The 13,118-nt window shown below is 48.4% G+C and overlaps 1 protein-coding gene across 2 annotated transcripts in view; it reads right to left on the bottom strand.

The window, feature by feature from the left end:
- The window catches only part of MTNR1A (melatonin receptor 1A), a 57,605-nt gene extending 50,734 nt beyond the window's left edge, over positions 1-6,871 (bottom strand). Inside the window, exons 1-2 of one of the 2 annotated variants that reach the window (XR_007766388.1) lie at positions 6,553-6,617; positions 1,600-1,781 (exon numbers count right to left, since the gene is read on the bottom strand). Coding sequence is in view for 1 of the 2 variants with exons in the window: in XM_050896021.1 (XP_050751978.1) it covers positions 6,553-6,745 (193 nt within the window). In the remaining variant the exon portion in view is untranslated. Of the gene's footprint in view, positions 1-1,599; positions 1,782-6,552 lie in introns of both variants that reach the window. The other variant, XM_050896021.1, reaches the window with a different exon arrangement.
- Positions 6,872-13,118: the final 6,247 nt, after the last annotated feature.

Here is a 13,118-nt window from a genome sequence, read left to right as displayed (position 1 = left end):
ACCCAACACGCACCCCTCCCCAAAACCCAGACCACATAATTCAAGTCCCTAACTCAAGTATAGGACTCTGAGATAATCAAGAGCTGCATGTTTATGATCATCAGTAAGGTAATAACTATTCTTCAAAAAACATATCTAACTATATGACCCAGTACTATATTAGATCATTTATAAAATGAGAAGAATGACCTGAAAATCTTTTACTTCTGGTACAAGGTGTTTCTTCAAGGAAGGGGTATAAGTTTGCCTTCTCTTTATGGATAACGAACTTCATTAAAAAAAGAACTATAGGACATGAAACTTCATACACTTACTGGTCAGTTATTACCACAGAACTATTTAGAAGCTACAGAAGCCACTATCTAAAAGCTGTAAATAGACTTACTGATTATACCTTAGTTTCTGATCTACTTGAAAAGATTCAGATGATGAGCATGCTGCAAACTTCTTAATTTAAGGGTATTGGTAAAGTTTTTTTGTATATTTTATCCATTCTTAAAACTAAGACGATAATCAGACCTTTATTCTGTCATGTAAGGTAGCAACATTGATTATCCCACTGAACTGTAACACTGCCCATCTTTGTGACTTCAGGAGGGCTAGATTTTGAAAGAACACTTCTATAGTAGCAGCATTTGTATTATAGTCCCAAGCATTACTTAACTACACATGCTAAATACATGTTTATTTGTTCATTAAGTAAGCAAACATTAAAATGTTAACAAATTGTGTTCTGTTATCCTGAAGAATTCTTAGTAACACTTGTCCTCCTGAAAAAGAGGTTGGTAATTGTTTCTCAGGAGTGGAAAATGTGGAATTTGAGGCAGCTTGCAGATGTGAATAGAAGAAAAACTGCCAACAGCAAGGGTGACGAGGTTCTTATTGAGGTTGCAAAATTAGACTGTGATGCATAGCATTGAACTGACCCTGCAACATTTTTATTGCCCTAGGAAAGCAAGCCTCATTGTACAAACAGAATGGACATGGTCATATCAGCACTGGATGCCTATTGTTGGTAGCATTTTCTGTCACTAAACTAGACTTGCTGATGATGTCTTATGCTAGAAAGACATGCAGTATCTATGTTATAACAAGACAGAAAAGTGGATAGTGTAAAAAGAAATAGAAAAGAGATAAGAGTAGAAGCAGATCTGAAATTGCTAATGAAAAGACTAAAGATGAAAAAAACCTTAATGAGAAAAAGGAGAACCCCTCAAAAAAAAAAACCCTAAGAGACAGCAAATAGTATAGTGTATCAGTATCGTTGTCTGCTGGCAGCAGCAAACTAGAAAAAGCAGTGCCTCTAAAAACTTCAGAATGCATAATCTTGCAGAAAGAATAAATAGCTGAGTTTGACAGACATATTAGTAAGAATAGAGTATTAATTATTTGAAATACTCATCTCTGCCTTTGGTCACTGACAGCACAGTGCCATTTAAACAGGTTTCTGAAGTCAACCTTTGACTCAGTAAAATATTCAATCAAAACCAGTCTGAGGAACAGCTTTATTCAAACTGTATTTTTATGCTCAGTTCTGTTCAACAATTGGCAAAGTTCAGCATCTCCACTAGACATTCTCCCTTCTCCCAAACAGCTTACCATTTTTAATACTGGAAGTTATTCATGTCTGAAACAACGTTCATTGCCATCAACATCTCAGTTTTCATCAGAACCCTGAATTTGTGCTACAACTTGATCTTCTACAAGTTATCTCCCTTGAGTCAAATATTTGTCGGGCTACCCATTGTCTTTCGGGGCACAAAAAGAAGTCCAAGGATCACCTGTGACAAAAACAATGATTCCATTAGTCTGAATTCACAATAGGAGTTTCATTTATTAGATAAAAAAATCTTTAATAGAGCATTTAACATTATCATTTTAAAACTAAAAACCAAAACATCATCAAGAACAATCATATTCTGAAAAGGCTGATGAGATCTCCAATCTGATTATCAAATGATAGTTCCATTCTTATACTTAAAATTTATATTCCAGAAAATGCACTAAGAGAGGAACACTCTTCAACTAGATTCTTACACTGCTCAAACCAAAACCCAGGGCCAGCTTGAAAACCTCCAAAATAAAATTCTTACTGATAGATCCCATCTCCCAATTTTGCAATGGCTGTACTATTTAACAAATGTTGGATTTTAAAAAAATAATCTTAAGTAGCTGTGTTCCTTAGTTCTTCCATAAGTGACTTCACTGATCTTACAGCTTTTGGTCAGAGATCACTCTTGAGTTCTTTATTCTTTTGAGCACTCACAGAGCCGTCTTTACAGAACTGTTTGGACCTAATGCAGCTGAGGCAGATTTAGCATACGAACATCGTTTTTTCCCTTTTCATTGCCATCTCATTCAGAAAAGTAGTTAACACACATACTTAAGTTTGAGCATGCGTGCAGTCCTAGTGAAGTTAACTGTATCTTGCTGCTCTAGGGCCCTGGGGCCTCAGCAATGTCACACTTCCTCTCTGCCTTCTTCACTGGTAACAAAACCAAGAGTTTTAGCAACAAAACATTTGGGCCAAGGACATGGGAAACCGGGAAAAAGTACAAAAACCCAAATGCATCGAGCACAGAACAGAGATGGGTGAAAAGGGGGTGAATGCAGCTTTCTGCCCTGATGTGGTAGGTGCTAGTTACCAGGTTGGCACCAGTTCCTGTGTTATCCCAACTTGTGCCAGGTGTTAGCAGACAGGACAGGCACAGAAGAGTGAGGGTGAGACTACTGGGGCTCTCTTCTTGCCTGCTGGAGGCTCCCTTCCAACACAGGGGTCTGTTGGGGGGGGTAGTCAGGGCACCTTTGGACCTCAGCACATAAGGCGCCCAGGAAAAAGCAATCCACCAGGCCAAGAGAACAGTTTCAAAAGGAAGAGAAAGAAGAGCAAGAGGTGTAATAAGGTCATTGAAGAAAACTTTCTTGAGTGCTAAGAATGGTCCAGTCCTGCAATCACTGAGTACCCAAATCCGCCCATCACCAAAATGACAGGTGCATGTTAATTGACATTTTAATGTAACAAACGGTAAACTAATCTCCATAGTCAAAGACTTACAACTGCTCCCTCATCTTGTTCTTGATGCATTGTTTTTCTTGGTGTGGGTAACAACAAAGGCATAAGGATACTAGCAATCACTGAATTTGTGTGTAATATTACATAAATCACTTTAAATGATCTCTTCAGTTTTCTGAGATGCTCTAATCCAATGTTGATAATTTCAAGTAAAAACTCCACTTGTTGCAAAAAGTATTAGTAGTTCTTGAATCCACCTTCTCTAAGGCTCATTATTTCATCTTTTCAGCATGGAACTGTTGAATGACCTTATTTCTGATCTATGAATATTAGCGATGGAAAATGAGACATATTAGGAAGATTTACACCAAACTTCTTTTTAAAATAAGCTGTTCTCATTCTTTTAAAAATTAATTATTAAAGGAAGCACATCAGTTTAAAGTTCAAGCTGCATGAATGTGCTATCAAGATATGGGCATTAAAATCCTTATGCCTTGAATGTTTCCCCTGAACTTTGTTTCAAAGTTAAAAGATCACAGACATCCTAAACCAAATTCAGTCTTTGTGTAGGCCAGCATTAAATGGCAGCTGTTCCCATCAGGACTGAACTGGTGTCAGGTGCCTGTTAGATTACAGAGCCACCATAAAAAAAACCCAACAGACCAGAACTATGAAACTTTTTACAAGTCAAGTACATTAAATAAAAGAGGATCCTACCAGTTGCATCATCAGCTTCTGTGTCTAGAAGAGCATCTACTGAAGCCATGCTTGTGACTATGAAGGAGTCTGTAGTATCAGACACTCCTCGCTTGCTGAGACAAACTTCTTTGAGATACTGACTTCTCTGCTTTGATCAGTGTCTTTTACTAACCTCCTGACTGTCAGGACGGTTACACCACTTGTTGAGAAGGTTTTTCTAGGCCTTCCTACTATTCCCCAATGCACTTTTTAATCATAAGTCCACAGGTTCAATTTGTAGTTATCTTCCAAAAATATTTATACAATAGAGAGTGGGACAGAGATGCAAGGGTTTTCCCCCACCAAATCCACCTTTTTGGTAAAGTGTTAAATACTCCTTATTTCTGTTAGTCCTCTCTTGAAAAGAAGGAAGAAAGTCTTCAGTGAGATACATTTTCTTCAGGAGGTATCTTCTGTTCCTCCCTGACCTTTTTCCGGTCGAATTTTCATCCTGTGTCCTTTTCCTCAATAAGTGTGCCAGCAAAAGACTTTATTAATATAGGTTGTTGTAAAATCAGAAGTTTCTTTCTTATTACAGCTCTGTAAAAAGTTGTAACTGTCTTTATAACGAGCAAGTTACAAATTAGTTGTATGTATAAATCAGATTCTTTTCAATGTAATCTCTTCCTGAATAATCTGAATTAGTGTAAAGAAGACTTTGGAAACTTTCTTCTTCATACTTACAAATATTAGGCCAGAGTTTTCTAAATACTTATGCCTCGTCATAAATTCACTCACCTGAGTAACTCCTCCTTAATTCAATGCCAAGTTTAATAGTGGTGCTCACATAGGTAAAGTTATGCCCAGGCATAGGTTTTTGCAGGATTAGTCAAAAACACTTTTCACACCTTTTTGAAGCTTGTTAATTATGTTCTTTCCATAGTTTCCTTTTATCCATGTACTAAAAAAATCTTTACTTTGAAGAAAAAAAATACTTTAAAAACTTGTTACTATTCATTTTTTTCCTAAAACAGACTATAAACTATTTCCCATCTTGTACCAAGTATCTACTTTTTTAAATTAATCCTTAATTTCAGAGGGTAAACCAGTATCTAGCTCATGTTCCAGTCTAAATTTATGTTCAGAAGAATGCTCTATTCTCCTAGCTGTAGGAGATAAGAACTGCAGCAAACTAGCAAGTTAACAGCCACTATGACAGAAAAGGCAAGAACAAGAAACGCAGTAAGAGCAAGTGGGCACGTGTCAGGATTCATGAGGGATTACGTGAGATCTACAGTAGAGAATATGTGCACGCAGAGAGCCCAATGATTCAGTTATGTTTCCAGAAAACAGGCACCACGTTTATTTCAGACTTACTACCAGACATGTCTGTATTGCAAACTCCCCACAGAAGTGCTGAAGTATATATTTAGTAATTAAGGGCGAGGAGAGTATCACCCTTTCCCCTGGAGTAACCCCAGTAATATGCCTATCTCAACCCTTTCTCCCTCCATCTGAAAATCTCCCAGGGAACAAGGGTAGTCAAGCACTGACTTGGACTTCTGGAGTCTGATTCTCCTCTCAAATATGTAGTATTGCAGTGTGTAACCCTGCCAGCTCCAGTGAATGAAATTTCTGCCAATGAAAGTAAGAAGAGAATATAGCTTTTAGAATTTACATCAGCAGCAACCGTACGGAGAAAAAAATAAAATCTGTTAGTCTTGGTTCTGATCCTGTGTGTTGGCATTCCACTATGGCTGAATAAAACTGAAACGTACAATCCATTTGAATTACCTGACTTAACCTTACAAAGTTAAGCATGCCACTGTTTGCCGGAGTCCAATATTAGCTACCTTTATTAGGCTAGCTTATAGCAAAGCCCAGGCTCAAGTTCCCCCTCAGATGAATTTTAAACCACTAGCTAATGAACTTAGTGGAGCTGTAATAAAGAATCTGACAGCCAGTTGTGAAAAAAATAGAAGCAGCATCTCAATTGTCATGGAGTGAAATTCTGCTTTCATTAACAAGGCAGCTCTCTTTACACTCTCCTGTATTTTTTTCAATGAAAGATGCTTAGGGTTTTGAGTGCACAGATTTGGTACACGTGCGCAGCAGCTGGTCTGCCATGATAAAGCAGAATGAATCTGAAGAAGTTCCTGCCTGTCTGACCAATAATCCATGAACTAAGAGGGATTTACACAATAGACCATCACAGATTCTATCCTGTCAAAATTACAGATTTATTTTTTTAAGAACGTGCGTAAATCTGTTTTCTGCCAGATGTTTCCCATTCCCCAAAGACCTAGATAGTAAGAGGTGAACAAAGAAAATGAAACGACTATCTTGGGGTTTTTTTTCTGAATCCTGCAATGTCTATAACTTAATATTTGCTCGATTTGAAGCTCCAACCATAGTATTTGTTACTGGAGACATTTCTGTAACTCAAAGAAAATCAATCAGAAGAATAGCATCCAGCACGCACAGACACAGACTGTATGCCACAGCAGCATCCTCAGTACCATGTCTAAATTTCATTCTTAAATAAGGCTTACTTGCCTTTTTTTTTTGCTAGGTGGGAACTGTCGAGAGCTAAAAATAGCACCACGATTCGGTGGCGGGCGCTAAAAATACCCTTACCCGCTGGATCACCGACTCGGTAGGAAAGATGAAGCCCTCAGCATCTGTCACAGCCTGTAACCGCTAGCTGGGGATGAAGGCAAAGAGCGCCCAGCCCTGGAGTTGCGCGCCCGGGCAAAGTTTTACCGGCAGACGAAGAGGCCACGGCGCTGCGCCCCGCAGCCGCGGCGTCCCCCCCACCTGCACCCCGGGCGTCCCTCCCGGGCCTCCCCGCCGCCCCTTACCCGCGTTCCTCAGCTTCTTGTTGCGGTAGACGGAGAGGATGACCAGGAGGTTGCCCAGCAGGTCCACCACGATGGTGAAGATGAGGACGGCGGCCAAGGTGGAGGTCACCCATGGCGGGCGGCGCGGGGAGCCCTCGGCCGGCGGGTCCCGCGGGAGGACGGAGCTGTTCAGCTCGCTCCCGTTCACTCTCATCCTGCCGCCGCCGCCGCTACCTCCCAGGGCAGAGCCGGGTGCCGGCGGAGCAGGCTCGCCCGCCAGCGCTGCCTCCCGCGGGGGTTAGGTCGGGGCGGGGGTCCCGGCCGCCGCCGCCCTCCGCCGCGGGGCTGCCCGCCCTAGGGCGGAGCGGGGCTGGGGGGAGCGGGCGCTCCTCCCATGGCGGCCGCCGCCGCTCCGAAGCCGCTAGGAAGTTTCCCCGAAGTGTGCATGTGCCGCGGCGGGACACTTTTATAGCCTCCCCCCGCGCCTCCCGCCCCGCCCGCCGCCGCCGCCGCCACCGCTGCCGCCAGGTGACACCGAGCCGCCCCCGCGCCGGCACGTGCGCGGCCGGGGGTTCCAGCTGCCGCGCGGCGGCGGCGGCGGCGGCGCAGCGCCACAGCGCCCCCCCGCGGCGCCCGCCCGGCGCGGACGGCCCCATTCACGCCCGCGCCCCGCTTTCCCATTCATGCGCCCGGCCGCCCGTTCATTCACCGGCGGCCGCTCCATTCAGCGGCGGAGGGCGCGAGAGGGATCGATGGGTTTTGCTGCCTGCGGCGACGTGGTTCGCAGCGCCCGGGGCTATTTTTAGCTCTCCTGGTTAACGCCGTCTCTTAATTGGGCGCGCGCTGAACTCCCTTCCCCTCCTCCCCCGCCTTTATTTAACATCGCACTCGCACAGTAACGTGAGCGCGGCGAGAAACCCCCCATCGGGGAGCGGGTCGGTGCTGCTATAAAAAGCTCCTCGCGCAAGCCGCGCTCGCTGCGGGCGGGGGGGGGGGGGCGTCTGAGGACCCGCGTCGCCGGAGCACCACGTGCCGCCGCTGCACGGGGGCGGCGGCGGGGAGACACACCACCCCGGCAGCCCCCCCCCTCCCCCCCGCACTCTTCCCCCAAGCCGTCGGCAGCGCGGCGGGAGAGCCGCACGCCGCAGCTACGAGCGCGGTGGGGTCTGGCTCCGCCGTTCCCAGAAGCAGCGCGCAGGGAACAGGGAGCCATTGCCCAGCCGCGAGGAGGAACCGGTTGAGCGAACGGGGTACCCCCTCACCCCCTCGTACGGTGGGTGTTCCGGTAAAAAAAAAAAAAAAAAAAGGCACTTTCTTCTGACCGTAATAACGGCACTGAATCTTCTCGCTTGCGTGCTATGAAGCTGTTTAAAATATCTGAGCAAACTGGGCGTAGGCATGACTCTCCCATTGAGGGTAACAGGCTGCGGGCGCGGATGGCAATTCGCGCAGTACGCCGCTAAGCACGGGGCTGTGAGCGGCGCTGGCGGCCACGGGCGACCCCCGCGCACCGCGATCCCACCCGAAACACTTATTGGGGTACTGCGACTTGGGGGTACCCGAAACCTCGGCGGCGGCGGTGGGGGGAGGGAGAGCGCAGTCCGCAGTGGGAGCGCGGGGCTCCTCATGGGGCGGCGCAGGCTCCGCGGGGCGCTGCGGGGCGCAGGCAGCGGCACTGCGCGGCTCTGCGCGGCTCTGCGCGGGGCGGGAGAGGCCCCTGCTGCTGCCGCCGCCGCGGAGTCACGCACCGCAACCTGCGCTCAGCCGCCCGGAGGTTACAGTATTATACTTGTGACGGCAGACCGTGGTGATGAATAATTAAAGCCATCGTTATCAGCGGTTAAAAACCGTTATGACCAACGGTGGCTCCGCCGGCCACGTTACGTAACGGCGGCGGGTTGTGACAGGAAAACCGGCGGCCGTTGGCAGCGCGGCCGGGTCCGGCCCTTGCCGGGGGGACCTCGGCGAAAGCAGCCGCGACTGCTCGTACCCCGAGGCGCTACCGGTGGCCGCCCTTTCCCCCCTCAGGACTGAACCCCCTCTTCGGACCCGCCGGGAGCCGCCGCCTCCAGCGCAGCCGCCGAGAGGCGCGGAGAGGCAGGGGGGCGGTGGCGGCCCCCGCCCCGTCCGGCCCCGCGGTCCCAGCCCGCACGGCTCGGCTCGGCAGGGCTGGGCTGTAAAGGCGGGGCGCGTCGGGGAAACCCCGAGCTCCCGATGCACCCAGGGTTTTCTTGCAGCACCGCGGGCAGCGGAGCACGGAGCACAGCGGCTCAGCCTCCCGCTGCTGCGTGAGAGCATTTTTTTCCGGAGGGGAAGCGCTGATTTATTTGATCACTTATTGACTTAGAAAATGCTCAGTATTCCGGTAGCGTGTTTCCCACCCGCCCCGACGAACAGCAGACCTGGGGAGATACGTCGGCACTACAGAGCGGTCCCTCCGCCCGCTGCCCCGAGGAGAGCAAAGCCCATCACTGGAGATGGAGAGCAGCAGCCCGCACTGGAGGGGGGTTGCAGTAGGCCCCCCCCTCACCGCGGCGCCGCAGCCCCTGGGCAGAGGGTGGTGGTGAGCACACCCTGTTCCGTGGCCGGCCCGGCCCGGCCCCCCTTTGCCGGAGGTGATCTTGCAGAGAGAGAAAAACGAGCGTGTGTGTCCTTGTAGGTGCATTACAAATACGTTATCAAGCTGTGGAAGAAGATTAAAATTAGGGGGAGCCAGTATCAAGGGGTTGTCAGATCAAGGGCAGGCACACGTGGAGACAGGCAGAACTGCTTGGTCCTCAGTAGAACCCATCGGTTCTTTCACTGGACAGGGAGGGGCTGCCCGGAGAGAGTTGTGAAGTTTCACAAGGTCAGGTATTTTTAACCAAAAGGTAGAGTGGCAATGAGGATCAGCCCAGGATTTTGCTTCAAAGAAAGGTCTGTGCTCCATTTTGCTCCAAAGAAATCTGGTCCGTGAGGGGACTGCTGTCATTTGTCTCATTGCTGGGATGTTCAGCCACACGTTTGCGGTTTAGACACACAGGGGAATGGAGACATCACTCAGTCCCACTTTAGTCTTGTGACAAGAGCGTACACTGGACACAAAGGCTGCTTGTGCTGGTGAGAGCAATGCTTAGGAAAGGGAATGCTTCCTGAGAAAGGAACTGTAGAGGTCCTGTCAGAAAACCCTGTCAGAGCTAAGGGAGACCCAAGCACCAACAAGGGCCAAGACACATTGAGAAGCCTTGTGCTATGGCTCCCAGTGCTGACTTTGCTTCATGGAGGGTGGGAACTGAGCATCAGTGGTCAGGCTCCAGCCAGCACTACCTTCCCATTCCCTCCAGGCTGTCCTTCTCTTTCCTTGACAGAGACACCTCATCCTAGCAAACATGCTGCTCTTTAAGGTTTTACAGGTGTTTACTCACATTTTGGAGAGTTAGAGACTTTAAGATGCCACCCAAATAAGCAGGCTGTGAAAACTCCAGAGGAGCAGCTCGGATGAGGTCAGGCTAGTTCACACCGATCAGCATTCAAAGTCGGTCAGTCTTAGAGGCAGTTTGTCTGGTACTGTCTGTTACATCCTCTGGGGCTGGTCTCTCTTTCCTCATATTTTTGACTCTTTTTTTCTACATATGCATTTTTAAAGAGTAAGTGAAGTTAAATTATGTTTTACATGAAGGCGGCATGGTAGTGATCAAGGCATGAGAACAAGCAAATCACTAGGGCCAGTCACCCCCTATTATAGTTGTTTAAATCAGGATTGACGTCACTGTAATCAGCAAAGTTAGCAGAGGTCCGAATCAGCTTTTGGTGAATTTACTTTATTACGTGAAGAAACACAGAACTTGTCTGGTCTGTCTTAGAAGAGCCCTGATTTGTCTTTGCTTGAGTTATGTTGGGGGTGTGCCTGTTGCCAGTCCTGTCTCTGGCCTTGTTTCGTGGCTGACCTTGGACTGGTGGTGTAGTCTTGATTTTGGTCGTGTCTCCTGTTGATCCTACCATGGGCTTTCTGAATGGGTGCTGGGCCTGACTCATCTCTTTGCCCTGTCTAGGGCTGCTGATTGAGCCTGTTGTCAGCATCTGGCTTTGCCTGCTGCTCTCATATCTTGTGGGACTGTGCTGTGGTTTTCCTTGGCTCCTGGCTTGCCTTCCCTTGTGGAGAAGCTCTTACTGCTACCCTGCAAGGGACACCAGATGAGTGGGGAGAGGTAATGGATCCTCACCATCCGTCTGAAGAGATAGGTCGAAATGCAGAAGGCATGAGAAGAAATTAGCAATTCAGCTGGTTCTCTGAGTAAGAGAATGGAGGCTGCCTGGTGGGCGGAACTGGAGTATGTGATGGTCAGTAACAGGACCAAGTACTGAGAGTGTGCTGGTATGGGTGCCTGGCAGAGAATGGAGTGGGAGGGCAAAAGGTGTAACACTTGTCTCCATCTGGAGAAGTCTTCATCAGGGTGCTGCATGTTTTTCATCCATCAGAGTGAAGAGCTGGGGAGGCTGATGACACAGATAGCATACCTGGGAAAGGGCTGACTTGGACACAAATCCCAGAGGAAGCCCTTGGAGGGCTGTATGGGGACAAGAAAGTAGGTAAGCTGTGGTGCCTGTGGCAGTGAAGCAGCAGCTTCTGATACCCTTTATGTTCTGGTGCCTTTCTCTTCTGCAGAGAAGCCCAGGAGCTGCGTGAAATAAGTAAATGCAGACTCTGTTCTGCTCAATCCCAATAGGCATTTCAGTAGTGAAATGTAGAAACAGTCTTAGAGTTGAGGGAGAAAGGGATGAGGTAAACGAAGTGGCAGTGTGTTTCTGTGGCAGGCAGTAGTGTGGAGGCTAGGAGCAGCTGCTCATTTGAATGCTCATCATTAAATTACGTGGGTGCAGATTCTGTCTGGAGCTGTTCTTTATAGTAAAGCTTATTATTTTGAGACCTTCAGAGTTCCCCCCGTTATCCTGAAGAACAGTTATGATGCTCATGGTTCTTGGGCACTCTAGGAAAAAAAGAAACTCATAGCTCCTCTTCACTGTGATGCTTTGAGCCGCTTTCACCATTACATTTGCCAGCTTCTTGGGCTGCTCTCCCAAAACGCTGACACAGTCCTTGTATTGGGTTTGCATGGCAAGGTTTTGGTAGCAGCGGGGCTACAGGGGTGGCTTCTGTGAGAAGCTGCTGGAAGCTTCCCCTATGTCCGATAGAGCCAATGTCAGCCGGCTCCAAGACGGACTCACTGCTGGCCAAGGCCGAGCCCATCAGTGATGGTGGTAGAGCCTCTGGGATAACATATTTAAGAAGGGGAAAAAGTTACTACGCGGCAGCAACTTCAGCCGGAGAGAAGAGTGAGAATATGTGAGAGGAACAACTCTGCAGACACCAAGGTCAGTGAAGAAGGAGGGGGGAGGAGGTGCTCCAGGTGCCAGAGCAGAGAGATTCCCCTGCAGCCCATGGTGAAGACCATGATGAGGCAGGCTGTCCCCCTGCAGCCCATGGAGGTCCATGGTGGAGCAGATATCCACCTGCAGCCCATGGAGGACCCCACACCAGAGCAGGTGGATGCCCAAAGGAGGCTGTGACCCCGTGGGAAGCCTGCACTGGAGCAGGCTCCTGCCAGGACCTGTGGACCCGTGGAGAGAGGAGCCCATGCTGGAGCAGGTTTGCTGGCAGGACTTGTGACCCCGCGGGGGACCCACACTGGAGCAGTCTGTTCCTGAAGGACTGCACCCTGTGGAAGGGACCCATGCTGGGGCAGTTCATGAAGAACTGTAGCCCGTGGGAAGGACTCATGTTGGAGAAGTTCATGGAGGACTGTCTCCTGTGGGAGGGACCCCACGCTGGAGCAGGGGAAGAGTGTGAGGAGTCCTCCCCCTGAGGAGGAAGGAGCGGCAGAGACAACGTGTGATGAACTGGCCCAAACCCCCATTCCCTGTCCCCCTGTGCCGCTGGGGGGGGAGGAGGCAGAGAAATCGGGAGTGAAGTTGAGCCCAGGCAGAAGGGAGGAGTGGGGGGAAGGTGTTCTAAGAATTGGTTTTATTTCTCATTAGCCTACTCTGATTTGATTGGTAATAAATTAAATTAATTTTCCCCAAGTCGAGTCTGTTTTGCCCGTGACGGTAATTGCTGTGTGATCTCCCTGTCCTTATCCTGACCCACGAGCCTTTTGTTTTATTTTCTCTCCCCTGTCCAGCTGAGGAGGGGGAGTGATAGAGCAGCTTTGGTGGGCACCTGGCATCCAGCCAGGGTCAACCCACCACATTCCTTTAGTTCGCCCCACAAACTTGCCTTGACAGTTGCTGTTCAGTACACAGCTCTCGTTGATATGCCTATGGGTAGACATGAGGGACAATTCCACTTCCTCAACAGTAAAATTGGTGTGGCAATAAGTATGTTGCATCTCAACCTGTGGTGGGAGATACCTGCTCTTCATTACATCAGACCATTGGTTGTGATGCTGCACTACAAATGAACTTGGCTGTTGTTCCCTCTGTCTTTTAGAGGAATGATTCTGAGTGCTGAAATTTCGTCATGTTTTATTTTGTGATCTGCAGCTCTCATTCCCTGCTGCATCTGTGTGAGAATTCTTTTATTTCAGTGTTTTTTTCTCACTTACAGTCTG

The sequence above is a fragment of the Gymnogyps californianus genome, chromosome 4, assembly GCF_018139145.2.
Source record: "Gymnogyps californianus isolate 813 chromosome 4, ASM1813914v2, whole genome shotgun sequence".
NCBI classification, from domain to species: Eukaryota; Metazoa; Chordata; class Aves; order Accipitriformes; family Cathartidae; genus Gymnogyps; species Gymnogyps californianus.
This window is presented reverse-complemented; position numbering and strand designations above follow the sequence as displayed.